Source organism: Pseudorasbora parva, chromosome 20 (assembly GCF_024679245.1).
Source record: "Pseudorasbora parva isolate DD20220531a chromosome 20, ASM2467924v1, whole genome shotgun sequence".
NCBI classification, from domain to species: Eukaryota; Metazoa; Chordata; class Actinopteri; order Cypriniformes; family Gobionidae; genus Pseudorasbora; species Pseudorasbora parva.
Genome location: NC_090191.1, coordinates 15,757,319 through 15,780,879, shown reverse-complemented (window position 1 = coordinate 15,780,879; position 23,561 = coordinate 15,757,319). Strand labels below are relative to the sequence as shown.

The 23,561-nt window shown below is 38.1% G+C and overlaps 1 protein-coding gene across 1 annotated transcript in view; it reads right to left on the bottom strand.

The window, feature by feature from the left end:
• The window catches only part of LOC137048878 (myelin regulatory factor-like protein), a 32,469-nt gene extending 17,673 nt beyond the window's left edge, over window positions 1-14,796 (bottom strand). Inside the window, exons 1-12 of the mRNA XM_067427201.1 lie at window positions 14,624-14,796; window positions 13,968-14,080; window positions 9,348-9,435; window positions 9,165-9,226; window positions 8,050-8,449; window positions 7,862-7,965; window positions 6,160-6,307; window positions 5,205-5,400; window positions 5,046-5,122; window positions 4,827-4,937; window positions 1,406-1,496; window positions 453-653 (exon numbers count right to left, since the gene is read on the bottom strand). Coding sequence (XP_067283302.1) covers window positions 453-653; window positions 1,406-1,496; window positions 4,827-4,937; window positions 5,046-5,122; window positions 5,205-5,400; window positions 6,160-6,307; window positions 7,862-7,965; window positions 8,050-8,449; window positions 9,165-9,226; window positions 9,348-9,435; window positions 13,968-14,013 — 1,524 coding nt within the window. The 5' untranslated portion in view covers window positions 14,014-14,080; window positions 14,624-14,796. The remainder of the gene's footprint in view (window positions 1-452; window positions 654-1,405; window positions 1,497-4,826; window positions 4,938-5,045; window positions 5,123-5,204; window positions 5,401-6,159; window positions 6,308-7,861; window positions 7,966-8,049; window positions 8,450-9,164; window positions 9,227-9,347; window positions 9,436-13,967; window positions 14,081-14,623) is intronic.
• Window positions 14,797-23,561: the final 8,765 nt, after the last annotated feature.

Sequence of the window (23,561 nt, the reverse complement as noted above, 5' to 3'; positions counted from 1 at the left end):
TCAGACATACAGTCTTACAGTCTCTAGTAAATTGCAGAGAACATTTGCACACATTTTGTCATGTGTAAACAGGACTTATAAAAAAATACTAGTAAATCAGTTTTCCCGTAATGTAAAGCCATTTTCCAGTATCAGAGGTTGTAACATTACCAGTAAATTACTGGTATAATGATATTTGTAATATTTATAATGATATTTGTGTTACCAGTATGAGCATGTAAAAGGAGCCCGGTTACACCTACTAATATAATGTTTCTCAAATGTGCATCCTGGGATCAACGGGTCTCAAGTTTTTTACACTGATCAGATTTCTCAAGATGGAGGTTAAAACCAGGTATAAACAGAATCACTTTGGGGAGGCAATCCACATAGAAAAGCCATTAACACTGCTGTCTTAACCTTAATTGAATATCATTTTGTTCAGTCTTTGACTAGCAGAGAGACACACTCACTTCCTGAATGTTTTCTTTGGCCCTTCTGTCTGAGGGATGCATGACGTTGCCCATTATCTTGGCGTTCCCACAAACCACCAAAGCCTCATCGGGGCTGTCTGTGTTAATGCCGATCCTCCCGTGACACACTACAGACTCTAGGTTCTGTCCTCTTTGCCAGAGCATGTCACTATCATTCTCAAACTGACCTGGATTGGAGGCCTTTAGATAGAGAGATGATAAAAGTTTTAAAAACCACTGTACAGTTTCTTACACCATCAAGACACATTAGGGCTCGTCTCAATCAGCTTCCTAGACTCCTAGGTCATGAATCAGTATATCGTGTACACATATTTGCACTCACTAATTGGGGCATTGATGACTCTGTTTCTGGCGACATGACAATATCCTCGTTACACATCGTCACTACTGGTATTTATGAACAACAGCAGAATTGATATCTTCCTGACATTTTCTCATGCTATTTAATTATTATTAATACTTTTCTTGTTACATATATGTGCAACATTTCAGCCATGAATAAATGTTAGTTAAATCATTCATTACCTGTCTAGTGCATTATGGAACTTTATAGGGAGTATATTTTTCATTGCACTGGTAGAACTGTGCAATTGAGACAGCCCTTAAAATGGCAGACTCCCTGATCAGTGCCGAGATTACTGAACTAGGAAACTGATTGAGATGCACCCACCCACTGTCAAGGCCAATGGTTTTCAACACTAAAGCAGCAATTCTTAGAGTTCATAGAAGGATATGTTTGTGCGATATATTGTGCTAATAAAGTAGTCTGTTATTATTCCTTCTGGATACGTAACTGTTTAGACCACAACTCTGTGAAAGTATAAGATGGATTCTTACAAGGAGATTTATTGCTAGATACATAATTTAGTTATTTAAATTCTTAAGGACTGCAGTCCAACTCATGGTTATCATACAACAGCAGGAAGACTTACCCTGACAATGATTTTTTCAGAAACTCTAGCAACCAGCAGGAACATTTCTTCTTTAACAGTAGCATACAGACCAACCACCATCATAAAATACCTATCAAGAATAAACAGTAACATACAGTACATATATTTTCCGTTAAATAGATAAAACAAGTATCTTTCAGCCAATTAATTTCACAGGTGTAAACTCATCATGAGCAAGAACTGGCAAATCTGGTGCAGTCCATGAGGATGAGGTGTACTGTAGTACTTAAAACAGCTGCTGGCCACACCAGATACTGACTGATAATTTGTGTCGAGCAGTGATTTATTTAACTGGGTATGTTGGGTGATGCATCATGTAAAAAAATACTCCTGATGCAGAAACATTAGATGGGTTTATAATAAATGAAAAATAACAGAAGTGGAAATAACCTAGGTGGTGTATTGCCCCCTTACAATTTACATTTAAGTGTTAATTACAAATAAATGACAATGCAAAAGATGTGTTGAGACACATCATAACTTAACCTAGAAATCTAGACGCACCCTAGCGGCAGCAAATCTAATCTGCCCGTGAGTGTCGTCTAGCAACTCTCAATACCCTTCTGAGCTGTAATCGCCAAACTCTTGCCGGGCCAATCACATCGTGTATAGAGTCGGTGGGCGGGGCCATAATGACGATGACCGAGTTGCGTTTGCGTGCTTCTAGTAAACACAGAAGCTGGCGAATGACGGTCTTTCGAATCAGCTTTGACTACGACTCTGGAAGACTTGGAGTTAAGCTTTTCTCTGAGAAAAGAACAAAGAACAGCACTGAAGTCATCCTTAAAAGGGGAAGATGTGTTCGGAGTTTTGCTGACCGGATACGGCGAATGTTTAATCTATCAACAAGCTCTGTTTCTCCTTCGTTGCTCTGGTTGGTTGTAGCGCTATCCTATTGCGTGCAGAGGGAAGTTTGAAAGACAACCGTCTATCCCGCCCCTCGGATTGAGCCCTGTCAATGGTGAGTTTCCAGACCAAACATCTTGATGTGGGTCTGGCTTGTCAGGCTAATCTTAACTAGCATCCGTAAGAAATATTATATTCATGCAATACCAGAGGCTGCAGTTTCAGGGATCGCATTTCTAGGAACCTAGTTTTTCGCAACAGCCCCACAGAGCCAATCCTAGAATTTAAGTCCTGAAACTGCAGGAATTCCATTCTTTTACAGATATATATTCCATAAGAGCTTAATTGTGATGATTGAGTTGAGGGAGGTGTGAAATATGCAAAATATGCCTTAAAATATATCTTCCACTAGGTGCCACCAGTTGCTTAAACGCATACACTTGTGTATGCATACAGTTTGAATGTGCAACAATCTTTCAACATAAAATCCATTTGATAGCTTGTGCGAACGCAGGTGGTCGACACATGCACTCTAGAAAGTTTCATCTTTGTCCAGTGTGTGCAATATTTTTCAGTAATCTTGTGTGTACTCAGATATTTCTTGAAACAAGGTTAAAAAAAAAGATCGGCTTGGGAAAGCACTGTCTTAATGTGGGCGGGGCCTAAGTGGTTCTGCATTCACTGTGGGAGTTGCAGAAGAGGAACAGGAAGTGCAGGCCCTGCTTGAAAATTTTCTAAATTTTTCAGTTGGCCAAATTGAATTTCTGTGAATTGATGCAATTTAATTCACAGAAATTAAATTTGGCCAATGAAAAAATTGGCTAATGGATGTGATCAGTCACTAGAAAATTTTCAATTGGGGTCTGATTTTCTTTTTTTTTTTACAGTGTACCCATCCATGGAGGCTGGCCCTGAAGGGTCTATGCGGCCATGGCTCCCTGAACTGCTCCACAGCCCATGTCCGCCAACGCTTTACGACCTAGTTCCACCCACTCCATGGCAGGTCCGCTCATGCTTCCATCTATACCATGCCATCCCCTTCCCCTTGTCCACCGCCACTCAAACTCCTACCTGAACTCTTTGTTTTTGGCATTTTCTTGTGAGCATCTGGATGCTGCTCTTAAGTGGAGGGTTCTCTCATAAATTCCTTCTGTGTTTGTGGACTCCTTTGTAGTTTTTCATGTTGATTAGTCTTCCCAGGTGTTTCTCATTTACCACACCCCCTCGATATCATGTTAACCTTGTTTCCCTTTGTGTATATTTACCCCAGAGGGGATCAGGTTGTTGATTGTGGCCTGTGGAATGTTGGTCCACTCCTCTTCAACTCTTCAAGTTGGAGGATATTGGCAGGAACTGGACCATGCTGTTGTATACGCCGATCCAGAGCATCCCGAATATGTAAGATCTGGGATGTTTTCAGCTTCAAGGAATTGTGTACAGATCCTTGCAACATGGGGCTGTGCATTATCAGGCTGCAACATGAGGTGATGGTCGTGGATGAATGGCACAACAATGGACATCAGGATCTTTTCACGGTATCTCTGTGCATTTTAAAATGCCATCAATAAAATACCTGTTTTCGTTGTCCATAATATACACCTGCCCATACCATAACCCCACCGCCACCATCGGCCACTCGATCCACAACATTGACATCAGCAAACCACACAATGTCATACACTTCTTTGGAATACACATCTTTTGGACTGTTTGTTCTTAGAATCTCTATGTTCATGAGTTGAATTCTCATTACAGACACACATACAGTCATCAACACAATACCTCGCCTGACCGGAATCCAGCAGAGATATCACAAGTACAGGTTGCGTTTGCTTACCAAACTGAAATGATTAATGATTAAATGTATCTAATATGATAAACAGAGCTGCATTACCCCATAATCATAACCGGAAGAGCGGATCAGTGCAGGCGCCCGGCAAATGTGTCCCATCCCGTCATAATAAAAGTCCCGGTGTTAGCGAGGTGGGTATTGAGCTGTGGAGCTGAGCGGCCATGCTCAGCTCCACAACACTCGGCCCTGCTCTGCTTCACACTACAGTAACGTTAATAACCATATCCATCAACGTGATTTCTGCCCGAGTCCTATTTTCCACCGGCTGTGAGGTGAAGACCACATGTCCCAAGATGCTGCACTCAAACTTTGCATCATCAAACTACACATTTGTTTTGAATAGGCGCCCTCCAGTGGACGGATAGTTGCATAGTGCACCTTTAAAGATAACTCCAAAAGACTTTTGTTTCAGTTGTCTGGAGCGAAACTCCTCAAGAAATCTTTTTAAAAGCTATGTTTGGAAAATTACTCTCCGTAAAGGATCTAAGAATTACAACTGAACCGAAATGGCCAGAAATCGTGAAATATTAAGGATTGGCCTGCACAAGAGAATGTGAAAAATCTAATAAAACTGTACACGAAAGTGCTACTTTAGTTAGTTCAGATTTTTCTCTTTATGAAAAGAGACTCTTTACATAAAGAACTCTATGTCCAAAGGTTAGACTTTCAAAAGAAATGTATTTAACAAATCTGACCACTAACCTTTGGTCAGGATTGGGTTTGCCCTTTTTCCTCATGTTATTTGCCGTAGTTTCACCAAAATGCAAGCGTCCTAATGTCACTTTGGTGATTCTGTCTCCTGGCAGATTAACTCTAAAAGAGATTTTACACACAAAAAAAACCCATAAAAAATTATACATATTTATACACATTCTAAACATATTTTTCCACATGCTTAATTTTAAGTATCCTGACACTCACCTGACCGGCAGGAAAGGCTTCTTGCTGCGATCAGCCTGAGACTGCTCGATGGTGATGAAATGGTTTTGTGCTTCAAGCTACAAAAAGGTTTCAAGCGTCAAACAAACCATCAGCATTCCGAACATAAATTATAAAGGTTTTTGGCCATGTTGTTACTACCTTGACACCAAACACCTTCACATGGAAGCTCTCGACGGGCATGAGACCTGCTGGGGTTCTGACGAATCTAGGATCTCCAACCATCCCTATGTGAACCGTCACCTGGAAGTGGTTCTTCTTTTGACACACAAAGGCTTCATCAGCTGTGGAGTAGCTGAAGCCCTTATCTGTGTCCACATGGTAACCTGGAGGTGGTCTACACAGAAAAAAGTATAAGTATAAGATGTCTACTAATGATCAACTAGGGGTGTGCGTGCACATGAGCAGTTCAGTTGAAACAGTTCAATGAGTTACATTTTAAGCACGATATTGTAAATATTGTCTGCTTTTGCCAAAATAGTTGTAAACAAAGCCACAGTAGAACGTTGTGCGTCTATCAGTAACATACAGTGATGTTTCACTACTGAATGAATCAGCATTTATGAATGAATCAATGATTCAATGATCCATTCATAAAGACAGTCACTGGCTGCATCCAAAACATACCCTACTATGTAGTAGGCGAAAGTACCCGGATTACCTACTTCTTTCCATAGTGTATATACAATGAACATTTTATTGTCCCATGAGGCAACAGGACAGGATTTATGAATGGCAGTGAAGTGACGTAACTGACGCTAGTAGGTCACATGATAATGACAACATGGTGAATGTATGTTCAGATTGCATTCATACAACACACATTCATACTATATAGAATGTACTTTTTTTAGCGACGTGAAGTAATTTCTTATTCAAAATAAGTACATACTCAAGAGATTATGTGATTTCAAACACAGCCACTATGAAACCCTATGATTACTTGCTTTCATTTTAAAGGCTTGCTTCAATTTAAAGGCTATTGTTCGCTTAGGTCTATTTGTTACCACAAAAAAAGAGGACATATTACTTGATTAGGTTTACTTGATTACTTGATTACTTGTCAGGTTAGGAAGTCTTGGTACTAGCTACTCACAGTGTTTCAGATCTGCTGTTGTGGAGCGAGCACCACTGACTGGGCTGATACTGGTCCCATGTGAGCAGCTGGTGCACACTGCCCGCTGGACTTCCACCAGTAGCATCACTGTCATAAGACTGTGCTTCATAGGATCCACTCTCTGGACCTTAAGACAACACAGACATTAGGCAAAGACATACACAAAATTATTTGTATAGGCTGGAATATACTACATGACTTAATTGCAGTAAATTAAAGTTGAAGTTAGCTGCAGAGAGTTGACACATTTCCCTGAAAATCACAGACTCAAGATTTTTAAGCTTCAGAATAATATATCCATCCAGTCAAAAGATATTAAGCATGTTTAATAGTTTTTGACATTCTACATACATTCTATAATTTAAGGTACATTTCACATCAGCAGAAAAGTGTAAACACTCTTGGTTTCAGTTTACAGAATTATTTTAAAATATTTCTAAAAAATTTATTTTTGTATGTAAATTTTTAGCACAGTCACTGAGGACAAAAGTTTTTATCATAAATCTTATTTTCAAGATCATTTTGATAGTTTTAAGAATGTTTTCCAAAAATCCAGTCCATGTGGTTGTAAACTATACCCTAAAAAACCTATATCAAAAGCAGCAGATATTTGAAATGTAAATCAGTAAAAACATATTTGGCCATGACAGAAACATAGTTGACAAAAATGTAACAGTAGACATAGTAGACAATTTCACCATTTTGCCTCACAATTTCAATGGCAGGCCTTGTCTAGACAAGCAAATGTTATTTTCTTGCTCAGGTTAACCTCACATTTTAATATTTATTTGAAATAAAATCATAAAATATTGCAAACCATTAGTATACTCATTGACAATGGGTCATTGGTGATAAAATATAGATAACAATTAAGATGATATTTACAATAATGTGTTCAAAATATCTGCTGCAGTTTTTAGGGAGTGTTTGGTTACAAACAGTTGACAGGATTTTGAAAGAAAATTAAATTTACCCTCAGTGTATTTTCTATTGTAGAAATACACATAATATTTAATAATCTTGACTTTTATAGACTTTTATATCTATTATTTTGAACTCTTACAAAAACTGTAATGGACATTTTAAGCAAAATGAAACTGAGTGCATAAAATATCAGTGTGAGATTATAATATGCATCCTCTTAATGAATAAAATATTATATTTCCGGAAAAAAAGTTTTGTTTTTAATCATGAATTTGTTGTGTGTCAGATCAACGAGTGTGAGACGAAGTGTTTTAAACAAAGAAAGTCTGGTTTAGGGCATAATGCCCATTTTTTCACTTACAAAAGTGTTAAAAGTAAAATAAAAAAAATGCCTAGTGTTCAAATCTGTTCATGTTTTAAAAGTTGTGTAGTGTAGCCTTAACAGGGGAACATTTCCTTTGAGCGTCTTTACACTGTCACCGCTGCAGAATGCTTTAATTGCCTATTCACAATGACGTTACTGGTTTGTATTTTTTTTTAAAAATTCTAACGTTAAAAACTGTTTATATAACACATAAGATCACCCTCATGAAAGCACCATTTTATAGCATTTTACATTGGATCTGACCAATATATTGCAAGATGTAATGCCACAAAGCAACATTTATAAACTGGCAAATGCCACAAAGCAACATTTGTAGACTGACTGGTCACCTCAGATTGGACTAAAATGTTCTGCATATGATGTAATACTTACAGAATGAAGGTTTGGCCCAAACTGTGTCAGCGCACATGTGTTGTTCAGTGTTCCCCTCAAAAGAGTTTGACCTTCTTCTTTTCTTATTTTTGTGTAAGGAATTTCTGTTAAAGCAAGCACTGCAGACTGTAAATAGACTGAATAAACTGCATAATGAAGCAGAACAATACATGCAGCACACGTCTTACCCTACGTGTTGGTCGTGTTTTGGGGGCATGTGAGGGTACACAGTCTCTGGGTGCACAGCATGGGGCACACATGAAGAGGCCGTAGCAGCATTAGCTGGCATATTTCCAGTTGAAAGACCCATCGGTAAGCACTGAGTATACTGCGAGATACCATGGACAGGTGCATTATGGGACGTGGTTGCCTGTATGTAACTCTCAGCTGTGTTGAGACTGTACTGAGGTAACGGAGCAGGTGAAATGGTTTTGATGTGGTTCCCAAGAGTTCTTCCAACATCATATGTGAGTCCTGGTCCAGCACAGTGTTCTAGTTTTCTCTCTTTAAAGGGACAAGATGGAGGGAAGGAGTCTTCTGATTGGCTATACATGTCTCGGCTGCTTTGTTCAGTAGACCATCTGGAATCTGGTGCAAAAACAGATTACAGACTATAACAAATGTGTTTTAACTCTTTCACCCGCAATTGACAGAATTTTCCGTCATTTATGAGACTAAGTTTCCCCTCCATTGAGGGAATTTTCCGGCTTTCCGTGTTTTTACTGTAACTGGTAGGGGGCACTATTACGCATCTTCTGAAAGAGTACAGAATCTCCGGATCAACAGGCGAAGAAGAAGCAGAAACATGCGACAGCATATGTAAAGTAATGTGATCATCAAGGTTAAACAGCATACATTAAAACTGCCTTAGCCTACTGAATGTAATGTTGACCCAGGACTAGTCAACAATAATATAGCCCTCATAGAACTTTGAAGCTTTGGGGGTGTTAATGGACTCAATTATCTCCATCCATGTTTTGATTATTGTTCTGAATCTGATACAGATGAAGTTTTTGAAAAAACGTTTAAAAAAAATTATGAAACTTGCCCACATTCAAGTGTAGATAAAAATGAAGGCATGAAGCTAAAACAGGTTTTTATGTTTTGTTTAAAAGCAGAGGGTCTGCTCTTTCTTGTCATATATTGCATGTTCATTTATACAACAAAATATTCTGGGGGCCATTAAACTTTTGTGAAAATGACCAAAAATGCTGGACCTGGCTGGCAACTATTTTTCAAAAACGCTTGCAAGGAAAGAGTTAAGAACTTTGAGGTTGGGATTTTAGATTGCAGAAGTCTTCACCTGGTATTTGTGGTGGAGAACTACGTTCTGATCCTGAATCTGGTGGTGACTCGGGTAACATGCTGAGAAATGAGAAACATGTAATAAGAAGAACAAATAACCATGTTTTGATGTCAAACTGTCATTTAGAGGAGGTTAAGTGGGCTTTATTATTTTTTATCTAGAATATCTGAAAGAACTCACAAAGTATGATCTGTCTCATTGCTCAAATACTGCTCCAGAATGCTGGTGTCTACCACGGCGCTCTCCAACACACCACTCACATCTTGTCCTGATGAAAAAATATATATTTTCTCCTGTTGAATGTGGTAATTTTGATGAATGAGGTGCTTAAGCAGCTCAAGACCCAGATTTCAGGCTGTATTGTGCTTTGGGGTTATGCTACAAGTTCGCTGTTGGATTTACAGTCATTCTTTATACTGATACACTTTTGTTAATCTTTAAAATATAAAGAGATAGCAAGAATAATCCATATTACTCCGGTGGATTGACCCTGACCCCGCGGAGGTCAGTGCACGCTATAGCAAGTCTTCTGAAAAGAGACGATTGCTATAAATGATGAACCAAATTAATTTAGGCTTTTATTCACTCATTGATTCTCTCCAATCAAGCAAGAACATTTGAACTTCAGTTTACCATAATATTAAATAACTGGAAAAGTCTGGCAACATGGGCTGGTTGCACCATAAATAGTGCCTTAATTACTGTGCACCTGTTGCATCATATAGGCAGTTCTGTGTCTGAGACTTAATCTTATGTCTAGTCACAGGTATGTGTAAAGTGAATAGTCATGTTTTGTTCCCAGATGGGATTCGTTGTTAAGATTCCTGTCTGTGAATGAATTGTTACTGTACAAGTAAACTGTAATGTTTATGGTCCATTCACTCAGCATGTTTGATATAGCTGTCGTTAAGATGGGTGTGTCTACTGAACACTACTCAAACAAGTAATTAACATAACACAAATATATAATTATTTGTGTAACTATGCAGGAAATATTAAATATAAACATATATCTGGATCTGCAGAAAGCATATACCATACAAACAAATATTTTTGGGACATTATTTGTTCAGAGACTCTTATTTTCATATTCATTTCATTCCATTGCTCTTTTTTTTCTAATTTCCTGATTTTAGTTCCTGCTTCCTTGGTTGCTTTCATCAGTTCATAGTTTTGTTTTTCTTTACCCTTTTGTTTTAGTGGGCTGTACTGTGTTCCAGAATTGTTTAATAAATACACCATTCCCAAGTGACCCTTACCTCAATTCGTTCTCCTTTGCAACCACACTGTGGCAGAAGAACAAAACCAAAATGGATCTTGCAGGAGTACCGACCCTCCTCCTCACTACCCCCGACGAGTCCCTGTGCTTTCTATTATGTTGGAGTCAGTGGGCAGATGAAAATGTCTGTCCTGAAGCACGTGTCCAAGGCTGATTCAGTGTCTGTCCTCAACCAGTTCCTACCCTAAGGTCAACTTCTTTCCGCTCCGCTAAACTAGTCTGCTAAACTCGACTGCCTATAATCCTAAATTCCATCCTAGACCTTCCTCTTCTACTGGCCCCTTCCAGCACGAATGATTCTCTTGTTCCATCCAGTTCCCTCATCCTTTCTCTTCCAATGGTTTTGTACAGTCCCCAGGCCATAAATCTTGTTCCACAAACATGACCACAGTCTCCTGGCTAGCCACTTCCACCATAGTATTCTGATTTGAGCCTAAAAGCTCTGACCCTCCACCTCCACTTTGGCCCTCCGAACCCATGACTCCTGTGGCTCCACTGTGGCTCACTGATCCCTCGACTCACTGTTGTCAATAATCCCTCTAGCTCCACCGAGCTACATCGTCTCAATGACTCTGTCTAGGTTTGTCATCTCAAGTTCCTCATTTCGTCTGTGTAAATATAGCCCTCAGTTGTTATTTGTCCATTATTTGTCTGTTCTCCCATGTTCCATAATGTTTTTTTTTCTTCTTGTTTTTTTGTTTTGTTTAATGAATAAACCTTTTGCAACTATATCCTCGCCTCAACTCTCCTCCTTTGCAACCACACCATTGCAATATATGCATGGAAACATTATTTCACAACATTATTTCACACATTATTTCAAGTCCTTTGACAACCAGTGATATTTCTCTGAATAAGTTGTGAAGAGCGTTTTTTTTTTTTTTTTTTTTACTTTCTGATGTCGTCTTTTGGACCATGCATTTTATACTCTACAATTTGACTGTAGAATTTGAGAAATAATAATACAGGATTTTTAATAGCATCTCAGTTCACCTAGGAATTAAGTGTCATATTGTTAAATTAAATGTAAATATAACCAACATTTAAGCTGTAAAATGAACTGCTTTAAAATACATGCTGTTGACCAAACCACTGTTGAATAATTTAAAATACAGTAAGTTACTGTACTTATAAAACAATAATTTACTAACTCATAATTACATAACCACAGTTAATAAATGCAGGCTGCGAGGCAAATTAAGTTATCCTTAAAAAAGCATGAATCTGTATTCATATTTCAGAATAAGCACGTTTGACATTTGCTTTAGCCTATATGTAGTTTGCTCCCACTTTATATAGCAGGGAAATGTCATAATTTTAAATAAATAACCATTTACATGCTTAGGTAAATGAGCAGTTGCTGCGTCATGAGCAGTTATTTATTATTACTCAATGCAGGTTTGTAACCATAGCTACGTTAACCGTGTATAATTGAATGCAGGGCTTACGCCCAACTTTACATCCAGCAAGTGCAAATGGCCCCAGAAGCCGCTCTTACATTTGAAATAAGTCGTTTAGTTCTAAAGTCAAGACTCCTAACATTGCAACCATAAAATGCTTTAAAGACTTTCTGGCTTAGACACTTCTGAGAGATTTCAAAAGATCCACAAACATGTCTCACCAATCAAATAAAGTAATCGACTTACACTTCAGACAAAATAATGTCCCGATTATGGACTGTAAGGATAACAAGGATGAACATGAGGTAACTCGGCAAGACAAAACACGCTGAATGGACATTCATCATAGATTGGATTGAACTGACTGAAGTAAAGCACCGATGATGGTGATACAAACACAAGCCAACAAGATTGAGAGATCTTCACAGCAGGCAAACTGATCAGCCACAACATTAAAACCACCTGCCAAATAAACATAATTCTTCAGATCAGAAAACCTTCTTCCATTGCTCCATGGTTCTGTTGCCCAATATAGGTGCTTTTAGTTTTGGATGGGGAACATAATTATTTGCTTGTCTAGCCATCACTATTTTGCTCATGTCAAAGTCACTGCTTTCGGCACATAAATTCAAGAACCACTGTTAATTTCTTTATAATATACCCCACTCTTTTATGTGTCTTTTATATTTTAGGTGCCAATGTAATGATTTAAACAATGTTAATTCAATTCACCGCCAGTGTTTTTACACCTGATCAGTGTATAATAAAACCACCACATTGTATAACAATGAAATACGTTTAAATTCTAGAAACAGCAAGGAAACAGTGAAAGGGCCTTGATCTTTTTGCCTGTCTGACTTGTTTTATAGATCTGTGACCTTGAACTATATAGTAAACTGTACCTTATACTGTATAGATTACAGCCACCTACGTTATATGATTGGAATGCTTTGAAATGCCACGAAGACCATGTTAAACACAACCTCCATGAAATACTAACATTTAAAAGTCTTTATCTACAGTTGTTTGTTTGCATAAAATAAAATAAATAAAATAAAATAAATCTTGTAACCAGATTTCTGAGATAATGGCTGGTATACACTTTTTATAAACTGACATACATTTTAAAAAGCAAACGGTTACGCTTTCCAAAATTTTCAATTAAATATCAAGAAAAATGCGTATAAATAGTACAAGTGTGCAATGTCGTGGAATGTATACGCCAAAACTCATTTTGGCGAGCATATGATACGCACTTTATGGCTTATTATACATACGAACCCCCCATCCCACTACCCTAAACCTACCCAAGAGAGCGTGTCATATATACGCCATAAAGCGCATAATAACCCATAAAATGAGTTTTGGCGTATACATTCCACGACATTGCATATACTATTTATACGCATTTATGTGTGATCGGGTTTAAATATCAGTAAAGATTTTACTTACTGACTTCTTAGATAGACTGTATCTTATATTGTGCAAACCCAAACGATTATTTATAAAATAATATATTTACATTGAATAAATTTAGGAACATGTATTGCACTGTAAAAAAATATTTAGAAAAAAAGTTACCTGGTTGCCTTAAAATTTTGAGTTAATTGAAATTAAGATTTTGAGTTAATACAATGAACATTTTTTGAAATTAGACAACCTTTATTAAAAAATTTTTTTTTAAGATTTTGTAAGCATATTGGGTAATTGTGTGTGTTTTATTTCTGATGACGCAGTGAAACATGCCAAATAGTGCTAGTTTCATGATTTATCACATTTTTTAAGTGGTTCAGATACAATAATATTTTGAGTTTCTATTTATTAAACAAATTTCCTTCATTGTATCAACTCAAATTTTTAATTTTAATAAACTCATAATTTTAAGGCAACCAGGTTACTTACTATTTTAAGTTAAACCAACAAAAAAACAACCAAAATTTTTTACAGTGTGTATTAACGTATTATGGGTATTATTTACACAATGTAAGAATGAGTTACATATTATTATATTTCATATAGCATTATTATTATGTTAATTTATTTATGGTTAAACTAAAAGACAAAGAAAACATGAAAATATGGTCCGAGGTAAATCAGGTGAATGTTGTTTATGTGTCTTACCATTAAAAAATTGCTGTAGTGCCTCATTTTCCCCAAGAACATCCATTGGATCAGCTCCGGGTCTCCTGAATTTCTTTTAGTGCTGCGTATTTCAAACCAACTACTGTAAAAGCCTTGTGTGAAAGACACAGGACAGGTTGTATCTTAGACATGGACAGATAGCTTGAACTTACTCAAATAATCGCATTACATTTCCCCAATTCAGAGAAACTGAAAAAGATCAACAGCTTGTTTTTGTCAAGCACACGACAGTCTTAGTTTCCTTTTTGTTGTGCTTCTAATGTAATGCGACAAACACAATTGTATGATCTCACACAAAGTACATTCAGTTTAGACTGATCCACCTCAAATATGACACTTTTCAATAATATTGCTGTAATCATTGAATAGCATTAAATATTGTTGAATATTTTAAAGTCAAAATAGAGCAAAACTGAAAATGTACGCTCTGTTGACACAGGCTCACGGTAATCATGGCCTGGAATGGCGGCAGCCATCTGACTGTGCGCAAACTACACATACACATATGATTAACAGAAATGGCCACTTAAGATAATACTGTACTTATACTACTCAATTTAATGTAGGCGTAAATCCAATTTCATTCTTCCAAATGTATTTTTTTCTTCCAGTTTATACAACAAAAAAGGTTGTACCTTTTCCCTCGAAACATAGATGTCCGTTCTTTTGGTTTCGACCCATTAAAGTGAGCAGCCCAAGTGTAATCCATCAGTAACTCCAGATGTATCACAGATAGATGGTCTTTAGTGAAGGCCCCTATATCCCTACATTAAAAATAATAATTAATAATGTATATAGAAAAAAAGGTTCTTATTCATTGAAAATGGCAGCTGTGGCGCAGTCTTGCATGTACTTTGTTCACTGACCCTAGAGGCAAAATCCACCCACATCCGAGCAAACACCTGTAGGAGGCCATAAAGGAAGCTTTGCTTTATGAGGTAATTGCACACAGACATGCTGCGCGAGCTGAAGGAAAAGATGGGTGTGTTTCTGTGCAAAAAGATCAATGATATCCTGGACCCTGTGGATTTGACAGGAACAAATAATGGAGCAAGCGCTTCAATGGCATTGATAATACTATGAGAGAAAAAAATACACTTAGAACTTGTATATGGACACAATTCAAGAATTCTTATAGTTATATACAGCTCTGGAAAAAAATAAGAGACCACTTAAAACTGAGAAATGTTAAGTGGTCTCTTAATGTTTTCCAGCAAATTTTTCATATTTGCTATCATTAGGTGTTCTGGCTTGTTTGGTGCCCTACGCAAAATCAAACGTTTGTGCATTTTGGTTTGGTTGTGTTTGTTTGTGTGTGTGTGTGTGTGTGTGTGTGTGTGTGTGTGTGTGTGTGTGTGTGTGTGTGTGGGCTGGTAATCACTACATTATGGGGACAAAATGTTCCCACAAAGATGGCCATATCCGAAATCCTTGTGGGGACATTTTTTGGTCCCCATGAGGAAAACATCTTATAAATCATACAGAAGGAGTTTTATTGAGAACGTAAAAATGCAGAATGTTTCCTGTGATGGGTAGGTTTGAAAGGCAGAGGCAGTGTAGGATGAAAGAAAATACGGATTGTACAGTATGAAATCCATTACGCCTATGGAAAGTCCCCATAAAACATGGAAACACTACGTGTGTGTGTGTGTGTGTGTGTGTGTGTGTGTGTGTGTGTGTGTGTGTGTGTGTGTGTGTTGTGTCTGTATTTTCCATCTATGTTTTCCGCAGGTGATTGGACATATAAAATGAAAATAAATAAACAATAGAACAAATACAATAGACAACATATAACAATTAAATAAAACTAGGCTACTGTACCTGAAAAAAACGTAAATTATTTAACGTTATACTACAGAAATTAAATAATCAAATATAAAAAATAAAACTATAGTCTTTGCTGTATGATTTAAATATAAATTGATTCATAATAAAGATACAAAAGAGATTCAGTGAAAAGAAATGTGTTTTTCAGTTTGTTTGTTTTTTACATTAAATGGATGGCAAGTTTATTTGTCCGCTGACCCTTTAAAAACAAATGTAAGGATCTAATATACTGTTACACATTTGATTTGATTCCAAGTGTTTAAGTTCATGTAGGACATAGCAGGCTGTGTTTATGTGACTACTCCATATGATGTGTGAGATTGCAAGCATCTGTGCTCACGCACCGGCTGTGGTCAGTGTGACCACCACATGTAGTCCATTTTCGGAGCTTATTTTGATCAATAACACTCTTAATGTGTCAATAGCTTTAAAGGGGTGGTTGCATGCGATTTCACTTTTTTAACTTAAGTAAGTGTGTAATGTTGCTGCTTGGGCATAAACAGTTACAGCGGCAACTTGTTACTTGGGCAAAAGTTACAGCGCTGAAAGTTCAATGCAAACAGAGATATTGGGCCCTATTTTAACGATCTGAAACGCAAGTGTCAAAGCCATAGACTGTAAAAAAAAATATGGACGTAGTTTCCGTGACGTCACCCATAGGATTCTGATAAGCCGTTCTGAAGCTTAAAGTATGGCCGAGCTGGGCGTTGCCATCTTGTGAGCGAGTCATCGCGTGTCACTCCCGGATAACAGAAAATGGGCAAAAAGGCGGGATGTGCGCGGAGCTGAGGTGACGCAATAACTATAGACGGCGGATAAATGGCTATCCACTTGTAACCACGCCCTTAATTATGCAGAACCTTAAGGCTTTATATAACGTAAACGAATGAGTTATAAAAAAATTCACCCCCCTCAGAGTTGTCATGTAAATCAAAATTAGCCTTATAAGCCAAAACCACAATTTGTACCAGGCTGTAAACATGTTTTTTTCTGCTTTAAAGTTGAGAATTTTAACATAGGGCTCAATGAGATTCTGCTCCCTTCTGGAGCCTGTCCCTAGTGGCCAGTTTAGGAATTACAGTTTACATTACTTCCGTATTGGCTTCAAGAGAGATCGCGGGAGGTTGCCGCTTGGTCAAAGCGCAGAGCGCAAGTAACTTTGTGGGCGGGTCTCGGCGCTGTTGCTATTTTAAATGGCTCTTGCGCCCGGCGCAAATCTAAAATGGGTTGGTCTGAAGTAGCTTCATTATTCATAGGTGTGGTTTGGGCGTAACGTGAATAAACCAATCAGGGCGCCATCCAACATTCCCTTTAAAAGCAGGTGCACAAGTTCCATTATGGGATGCTATTATTATGGCGTATTTACCAGACGCACGCCAGGAGCGGTTCACAGCCGAGGAGACTAATGTTCTTGTAAGAGCAGCCCTTACGAAACAAAAATATATTGCAGTATATTGGAAAATTTCATGCAATACATTAGGAAATATATTAACATATATGGAAATTAATATTTATATCTTTCAATATATTGCAATATATTGAAAGCGGCAATCATTTGTATATTTTGCAATATATTACATGAATATAGGCCTATAATATATTTTATAATACCATCAATATATTATTCCATATATTTACAATATTTTAAAATATATTTCAACTAATATATTGGTAAATATATTTTCCTTTCGTAAGGGAGTGAAAGACAGAGAAGTTGTGTTGTATGGGGATGGGAGAAACCCACCCAAAATAGGGTCGGTTAAACAGTTTTTTTATTTTTTCAGTCTTTTTTTTTTCCTGGTTCTTGACGGACAAACCAATTTGTCAGATGTCCATATATATATATATATCTTGCCACTATTGGGCAAACAGGTCTGATCCTTAATTACTACAATAAGCCTGAATAATTTGTAAGCTAGATTTTTGCCTATTTTTTCACATCTTCGTGGCACATCACAATGTGTTAATATTTTTTTTTTAGTGTAACAATTTATGATTTGCAAAAATAACTGTTGCATCTGTGTAGATTACATGAGCAAAGTGTATGCGCGTTGTACACGCTATACATTATGGTCAAGCATGCGCCCTTAAAATAGCATAATGAACAACGCGCAACGCGCCACTGACTTTAGACTAGGTTTTTTCTGGTCAGTGGCGCAACTGTTTAATGGAACAGCAAAATAGCACCAGGGATTGTTTGCGCCGGAACACGCCTCCTTTTTTGCGCTGAATCGCCCAGGGAGCGCAAGTTCATTCACTAGTTTAGCGACGTGCTTCAGTGGAGGGAAAAGCACGCTTTGCGCGGGTCCAAAATAGGAATGACACATGCGTCGGTGTACAAAGTCAATTGCGCTGGGTGCAAGATAGGGCCCATTGTCTTTTAAAGTTATGGCAGTTTATTGCCTACAAAAACGGCCGGTTTGGACTACAACAAGCTTCTTCCCAGGTTGGTGACATCATAAACCCTTGCTAGTCACCGCAGATGTGACTTCTGCCCGTAATGATAAGGGGCGTGGCGTTTCCGGACAACCTGTGCTTGGTACATGAAACTACATTCGGCCATCTAACCAACCTAAGACCATTGCGTTTTTCGGAGGGATGGGCTTCATTCAAGCAGGAAGCAAATGAGCCATTCAAAGGACAGTGAAGACAGCGGTGTGGAATAAAGGTAAAATATAAGAAAAATACAGCGTTTAAAAAAAGAAAGAAATATTAAGACAGGTTATACTGCGCCCTATAAACACAACCAAGCCTATAAAAAAACAGAACCATCCCTTTAAGTAGTACAGCATGTTTAACAAATGTAACACTTTAGAATATAGATTTTTGAAATTTGTGAATCGTTGAGAATCAGCAGAAAGAATTGCGATTCATATGTTAATTGATTAACCAAGGATTACATGAGAGTCAGCCGGCTCAAATTACTTCCTGAAGGGAAGAATACCAATCAACGAATAGACTCCACTTTAAGGCATAAGCTTGCATAGAAGAAAGTGCTGTGGCTCGAGTGATAGTGTCCACCACTGCTGGTGGTAGGCCACTTAAGTCTGTCAAGGGTGCCAAATGGTACCCCTTCCCTGAGAAAAAGGTCTTTCCTCAGGGAAATCCACCAGGCAGGAGGGGCTGTTTTGAGGTCATTAGGTCCAAGAACCAGGTCTGGTTGGGCCAGAAAGGCACAACCGCCAAAATCTCCTCCTCGTCCCCCCCTGACCTTGCAGCATGTCTGTGCAGGCCTACTCTCCTGCCACTCACTGAGGGAAGGACATATTTACGTAGGCCCTGGAGCCAGCAGTCTCCATTCCTGAACCGCTGTTGACCCCATAGGAGGAGATAGGGGGAGAGTTGCAAGATGAACGTAAACCGTCCTGGTTATTGATGTAGGCCACCACTGCAGTGTTGTCCAATACATGTCTGCCCTGCAGCAACGGATAAAACCAGTGCAGGACCAGCAGTTTTGCTAGCAACTGAAGGCAGTTGATATGCCACTGCAGTTGATGTCCTGTCCAGAAGCCCAAAACTGCATGCACATTGCATCCAGCGCCCCAGCCCAATTTAGAGGCAACATCTTGTGACAACAACATGCCTGTAAGCTTGTCCTGAAAAGATCCCGTGCCCTTAGAAATGCAGGGTCCAACCATAGGCTGAAAGTGCGACAACAGATCGGTGTGCCGGAGTGAGGCATGTAGCCAGTGCTGTTGACCAATTTCAAATCTATGACAAGAAAAAAGAGATACTCTGCACAGGGAAGAGCAGAACAATGCTCGAAAGTGAGCCAGAAGGATTCAGTCATAAAGAATTGAGTTTAGAATACGGAAATCACACTTTCCTTAATGGGGCAAGGGCACCCTCTATGACCTTTGCGAAGACGTGGGGAAACCCAAAGTGAAGGACCTTGTACTGGTATACATGACCCTCGAAAGCAAACTGTAGGAAAGGTTTGTCAAGGAAAACATGTAATTACACATCCTTCAGGTTGATCCTGCAAACCAATCTTGGGGGTGAACGTACACGAGAATGCGTTTCTCTGTTAGTGTCTTAAACAAGAGCTTGTTAAGGGCCCAGTTGGATCTTGGATGCTCTGTGACTATCGTCAGTCGACATGGACAGTTCCTGCATCAAACATGCCTTGTGCAGTGTTTGCAAGAGAGCAATAGCATGCACGCCTGTCTAGCAGTGGTAAACCTTGGCAGCAAGCACAGCTGATAATTTACAGACCTTGGATGGGAGACACAGGCATAAAAGTCATGGAAATATTCAAAATATTTATGTTTCCTGAGGCTTTAATAACTTTTGGACTGGGCTCCAACACTGGAATGGACTCTGGACTGCAGTCTGGGGCTGGAGTGTCCTCTGGAGCAAATTAAACAGTCCCGATGTTGAGGAATGTGGAGGGTTTGGTTGTAGGCTTGAGTGAGCTGGGCACATAAGCATTTTGAGATGGAACTGGGTGAGGGTTGTATTTATATTCCTTAACTTCTTAAACAAAGAAATTGGAACCATTAACCAGAAGGTAAAGTTAATGGACTCAACCAAGGGCAAATAATGCCCAAACCTCCTCATCTAGTCCCATCTGAAAGTAAACACTGAGCTTATTATCACTCCAGCTCACCAGATGAGAAAACTCCACAGACCCCTCCATATACTTTTCCAAAGGACGACCATCTTGTGGGAGGTTGAGGAGATTATCTTCAGCCCAGTTGATTTAGTTTGGTCCAGTCATCTGTAACGGTGTGGTAATCTAAGGAACAAACTGAAGAATCAGAAGATCAAATCCAAACCAAAAACTTTATATAATGCTGGATCATCAGTCATCAGATTTCACGGATTTCTCTACTATGTATCACACTTTTTGCTTTGGCTTCAGGTTGTGGATTACAGATATTCCCTTGCATGGCTCAGACCAGACTCTCACCTGCCCCTGACTTCGGTCCTGAACTTTCCCCTGGTTTTGCTGGTTACTGATCTCCCAACTGTTTGACCTTGCTCTCTGCATTTGCCTTTGGACTGCTTTCTGTTATTCATCCCTGCCTGGTTAACGGCCCCCTCTTCAGCATCAGAATTCTTCGCAACTCTATTTGGTGGAACCTGGCGGTGCTTATTGTAAGTCACAGGCATTTTGTGCCGCCCAGCCATTCCTTGCCATACCTTGCAATAACATGTGCTAAAAAAATAATTATAAATAAAATGCATCAAGAATTCAAGATATACATTCTTAAATTAGTTGTAGAAAATAATAATACATTGACAGATGAAAGCGTGAGCAGGGAATTTTTTCTCTTTTATCCATTTTGGGTCCTCATTAGGAGACGACACATACGTTGTGCTGTACTGCTTTATATATATATATATATATATATATATATATATATATATATATATATATATATATATATATATATATATATATATATATATATATATATATATATATCAAACAGTAAAAACGCCTCTTCCTGCACTCAATATAAAGTGCAGATGAGAGTATGAAGTGAGGACTGAGGGAAAGTTGTTCTGCTCCACTTCACAGACTAGAATTTTAGAATAACACTCATTCATGACATTTTATTTAACAAAAACTGCCATTTGTACGTCATTGCAAATGTGTAGTCCTTTCCAGTTTCGGTTTTCAATCCAAAATCTGTACTTTTTTTTCTTCTAAATTACGTCAGTTAAAAAACATGGGGTAATGTGAATTATTCCGGTACATTCACACTTTTAGAGGCCCACCTATCACCCACTTTCTTGCTTCCACCACTGCAGACATGTCCTTCTTAATGATTTCTTTATATTGTTTATCCTGCCCAAAAAGATCAAACACATTCGTATTACTTAGAGTATTACTTAATGTACTACATACATATATCTTAAAAACGATTCATGTGTGACTGATACGCTGCAAATCAGGTGATTTTAGGTCAATGTTTTGGCTTTAAGTCAATCATGGAATCACAAGATGGCCGATCGAATACTTCCTGCTGGCAGTTTAGAACGCAATGAGCAAAACAGTCATTATACTGATCAGTGGTCACATCACATACGTTTGATTCAGCAGACAAAAGTTTTCAGTTTCGTTTCACTTTTTTTAAAAAAAAGAAATAATAATAAAGGGTAATTAATTGCATTTTTAAAAGGTCCAATTTTGTTGGTTAGATTTTTACATCAACAACTTACATCATTTAGAAATTAAAGCTCTCTTATTAAAACACCATTTAAAGGGTGGTTATTAGGTGGCTTCTCCACTGTTTCTTAGTGATTTTTTAGTGGTAGTTAATCAGGAAGATGTGATTATGTTCTCTTTGACTCACAGGATGGAAATGGTGCTTCATTTGCTGTTTTATGCGATATTGCAGTTTTGTGAACAAGTTCCAGTCACAATTTTGGATGGATACATAGCTAGTGGCTTAATTTAATTAACACATCAACAGCAATAAAAAAATTTGCAACAAAGAACATCTGACTGAACACGAGTAAATACCTATCAAAAATCACTGAGGCAACCCGTAACCCATGTTTTTCCAAATTTCAACCTGTGAAAGTGCACTGGAACGGCCGTTTAAGCCGTGACTTCCCACCCATGAACTCGTACTAGTATGATGTACTCCCAGTTACGAGTTCTGAAGTCACATAAACCGTGAAACAACAATGGCACACCCTACGGATGTGGTTATGAAAGGTGTACATAAAAAAAAAAAATGTGTTTATTAAGATAAGGTAGTGCTCTAATGTTATTTATCAGCAAATGTTATGCATCATCAGCAGCTTTTCTAGCGTTAGCGAGTTTTCAGTCCATTGAGTCCAAGAATAAATTAAAACCAAATACATTTCCTAATATACAAATAACGTAAAGTAAAAGTATAACAGCTTCTCTTGCCTTATGTACTATTTTTTTCTCCTCCTTTCGGGGGATCAATTGGCGATATAAATGATTGTAAATGAGCATAAGCCCGTACAGTCCGCAATGCTTTGTTTTCATCTTGCTACCACAATTTCTTGCTCTCAGGCAGTTTGGCGTGACTTTGCCTGGAACGCTACAAAGTCGTGAGTCGTGTTTTGAAGGCGTAACTTACGGGCTCAGAAGCCTGCCTGGAACTTTGGAGTATTGCATGTTGCATTATGGTCAGGTCCATATCTTTAAGTAAAAATCTGTTTGGAAAACCTGTGTGCAATTACAACTGGTTTACCAAAAAAATCCAGAGTGAAATGAATCGAACAAACAAAGAATGTTCTACTGAGATATTCACCTATTTTAAAATAAACACCCACTTTCCTAACATTTTTTGGAAGGTAATTTAAATCATTTAATAAGCCCTTTTTTCTACATTTTAATACCAGGACAGTTGTATCACCGTTTTCCAATGAATTCCGATCAGATTGTTTTGTCAGAACGATGTTTTATAAACGCGAGTATTAAGAAAGATAATATTCTCACCAGCAACTTTTAAGGGCCCATCAACACCATCAGACGATAACGTTCTGTTTATTATCAATGAGCGCTGCAGTTGTCATCAGCTGCTTTAAATGCTAAAGCTTTTTAAGTCAGGTGGTTTCTGATTGGCTGTATATGTTTGATCATTCATTGGTTGGAAAGAAATTGTTCTGAAAGTGATTCCAGCGATAACATTTCTTTGCGTAGTTATAATTATAGCTGTGGTGTGGACTTCCCTGTTCTCATGGAATTAGAACAGTTATACATTTTTTTGTCCTTGGTCTGAACTGCCCTTAACAGCATAGAAAGTCTTCCCGTAC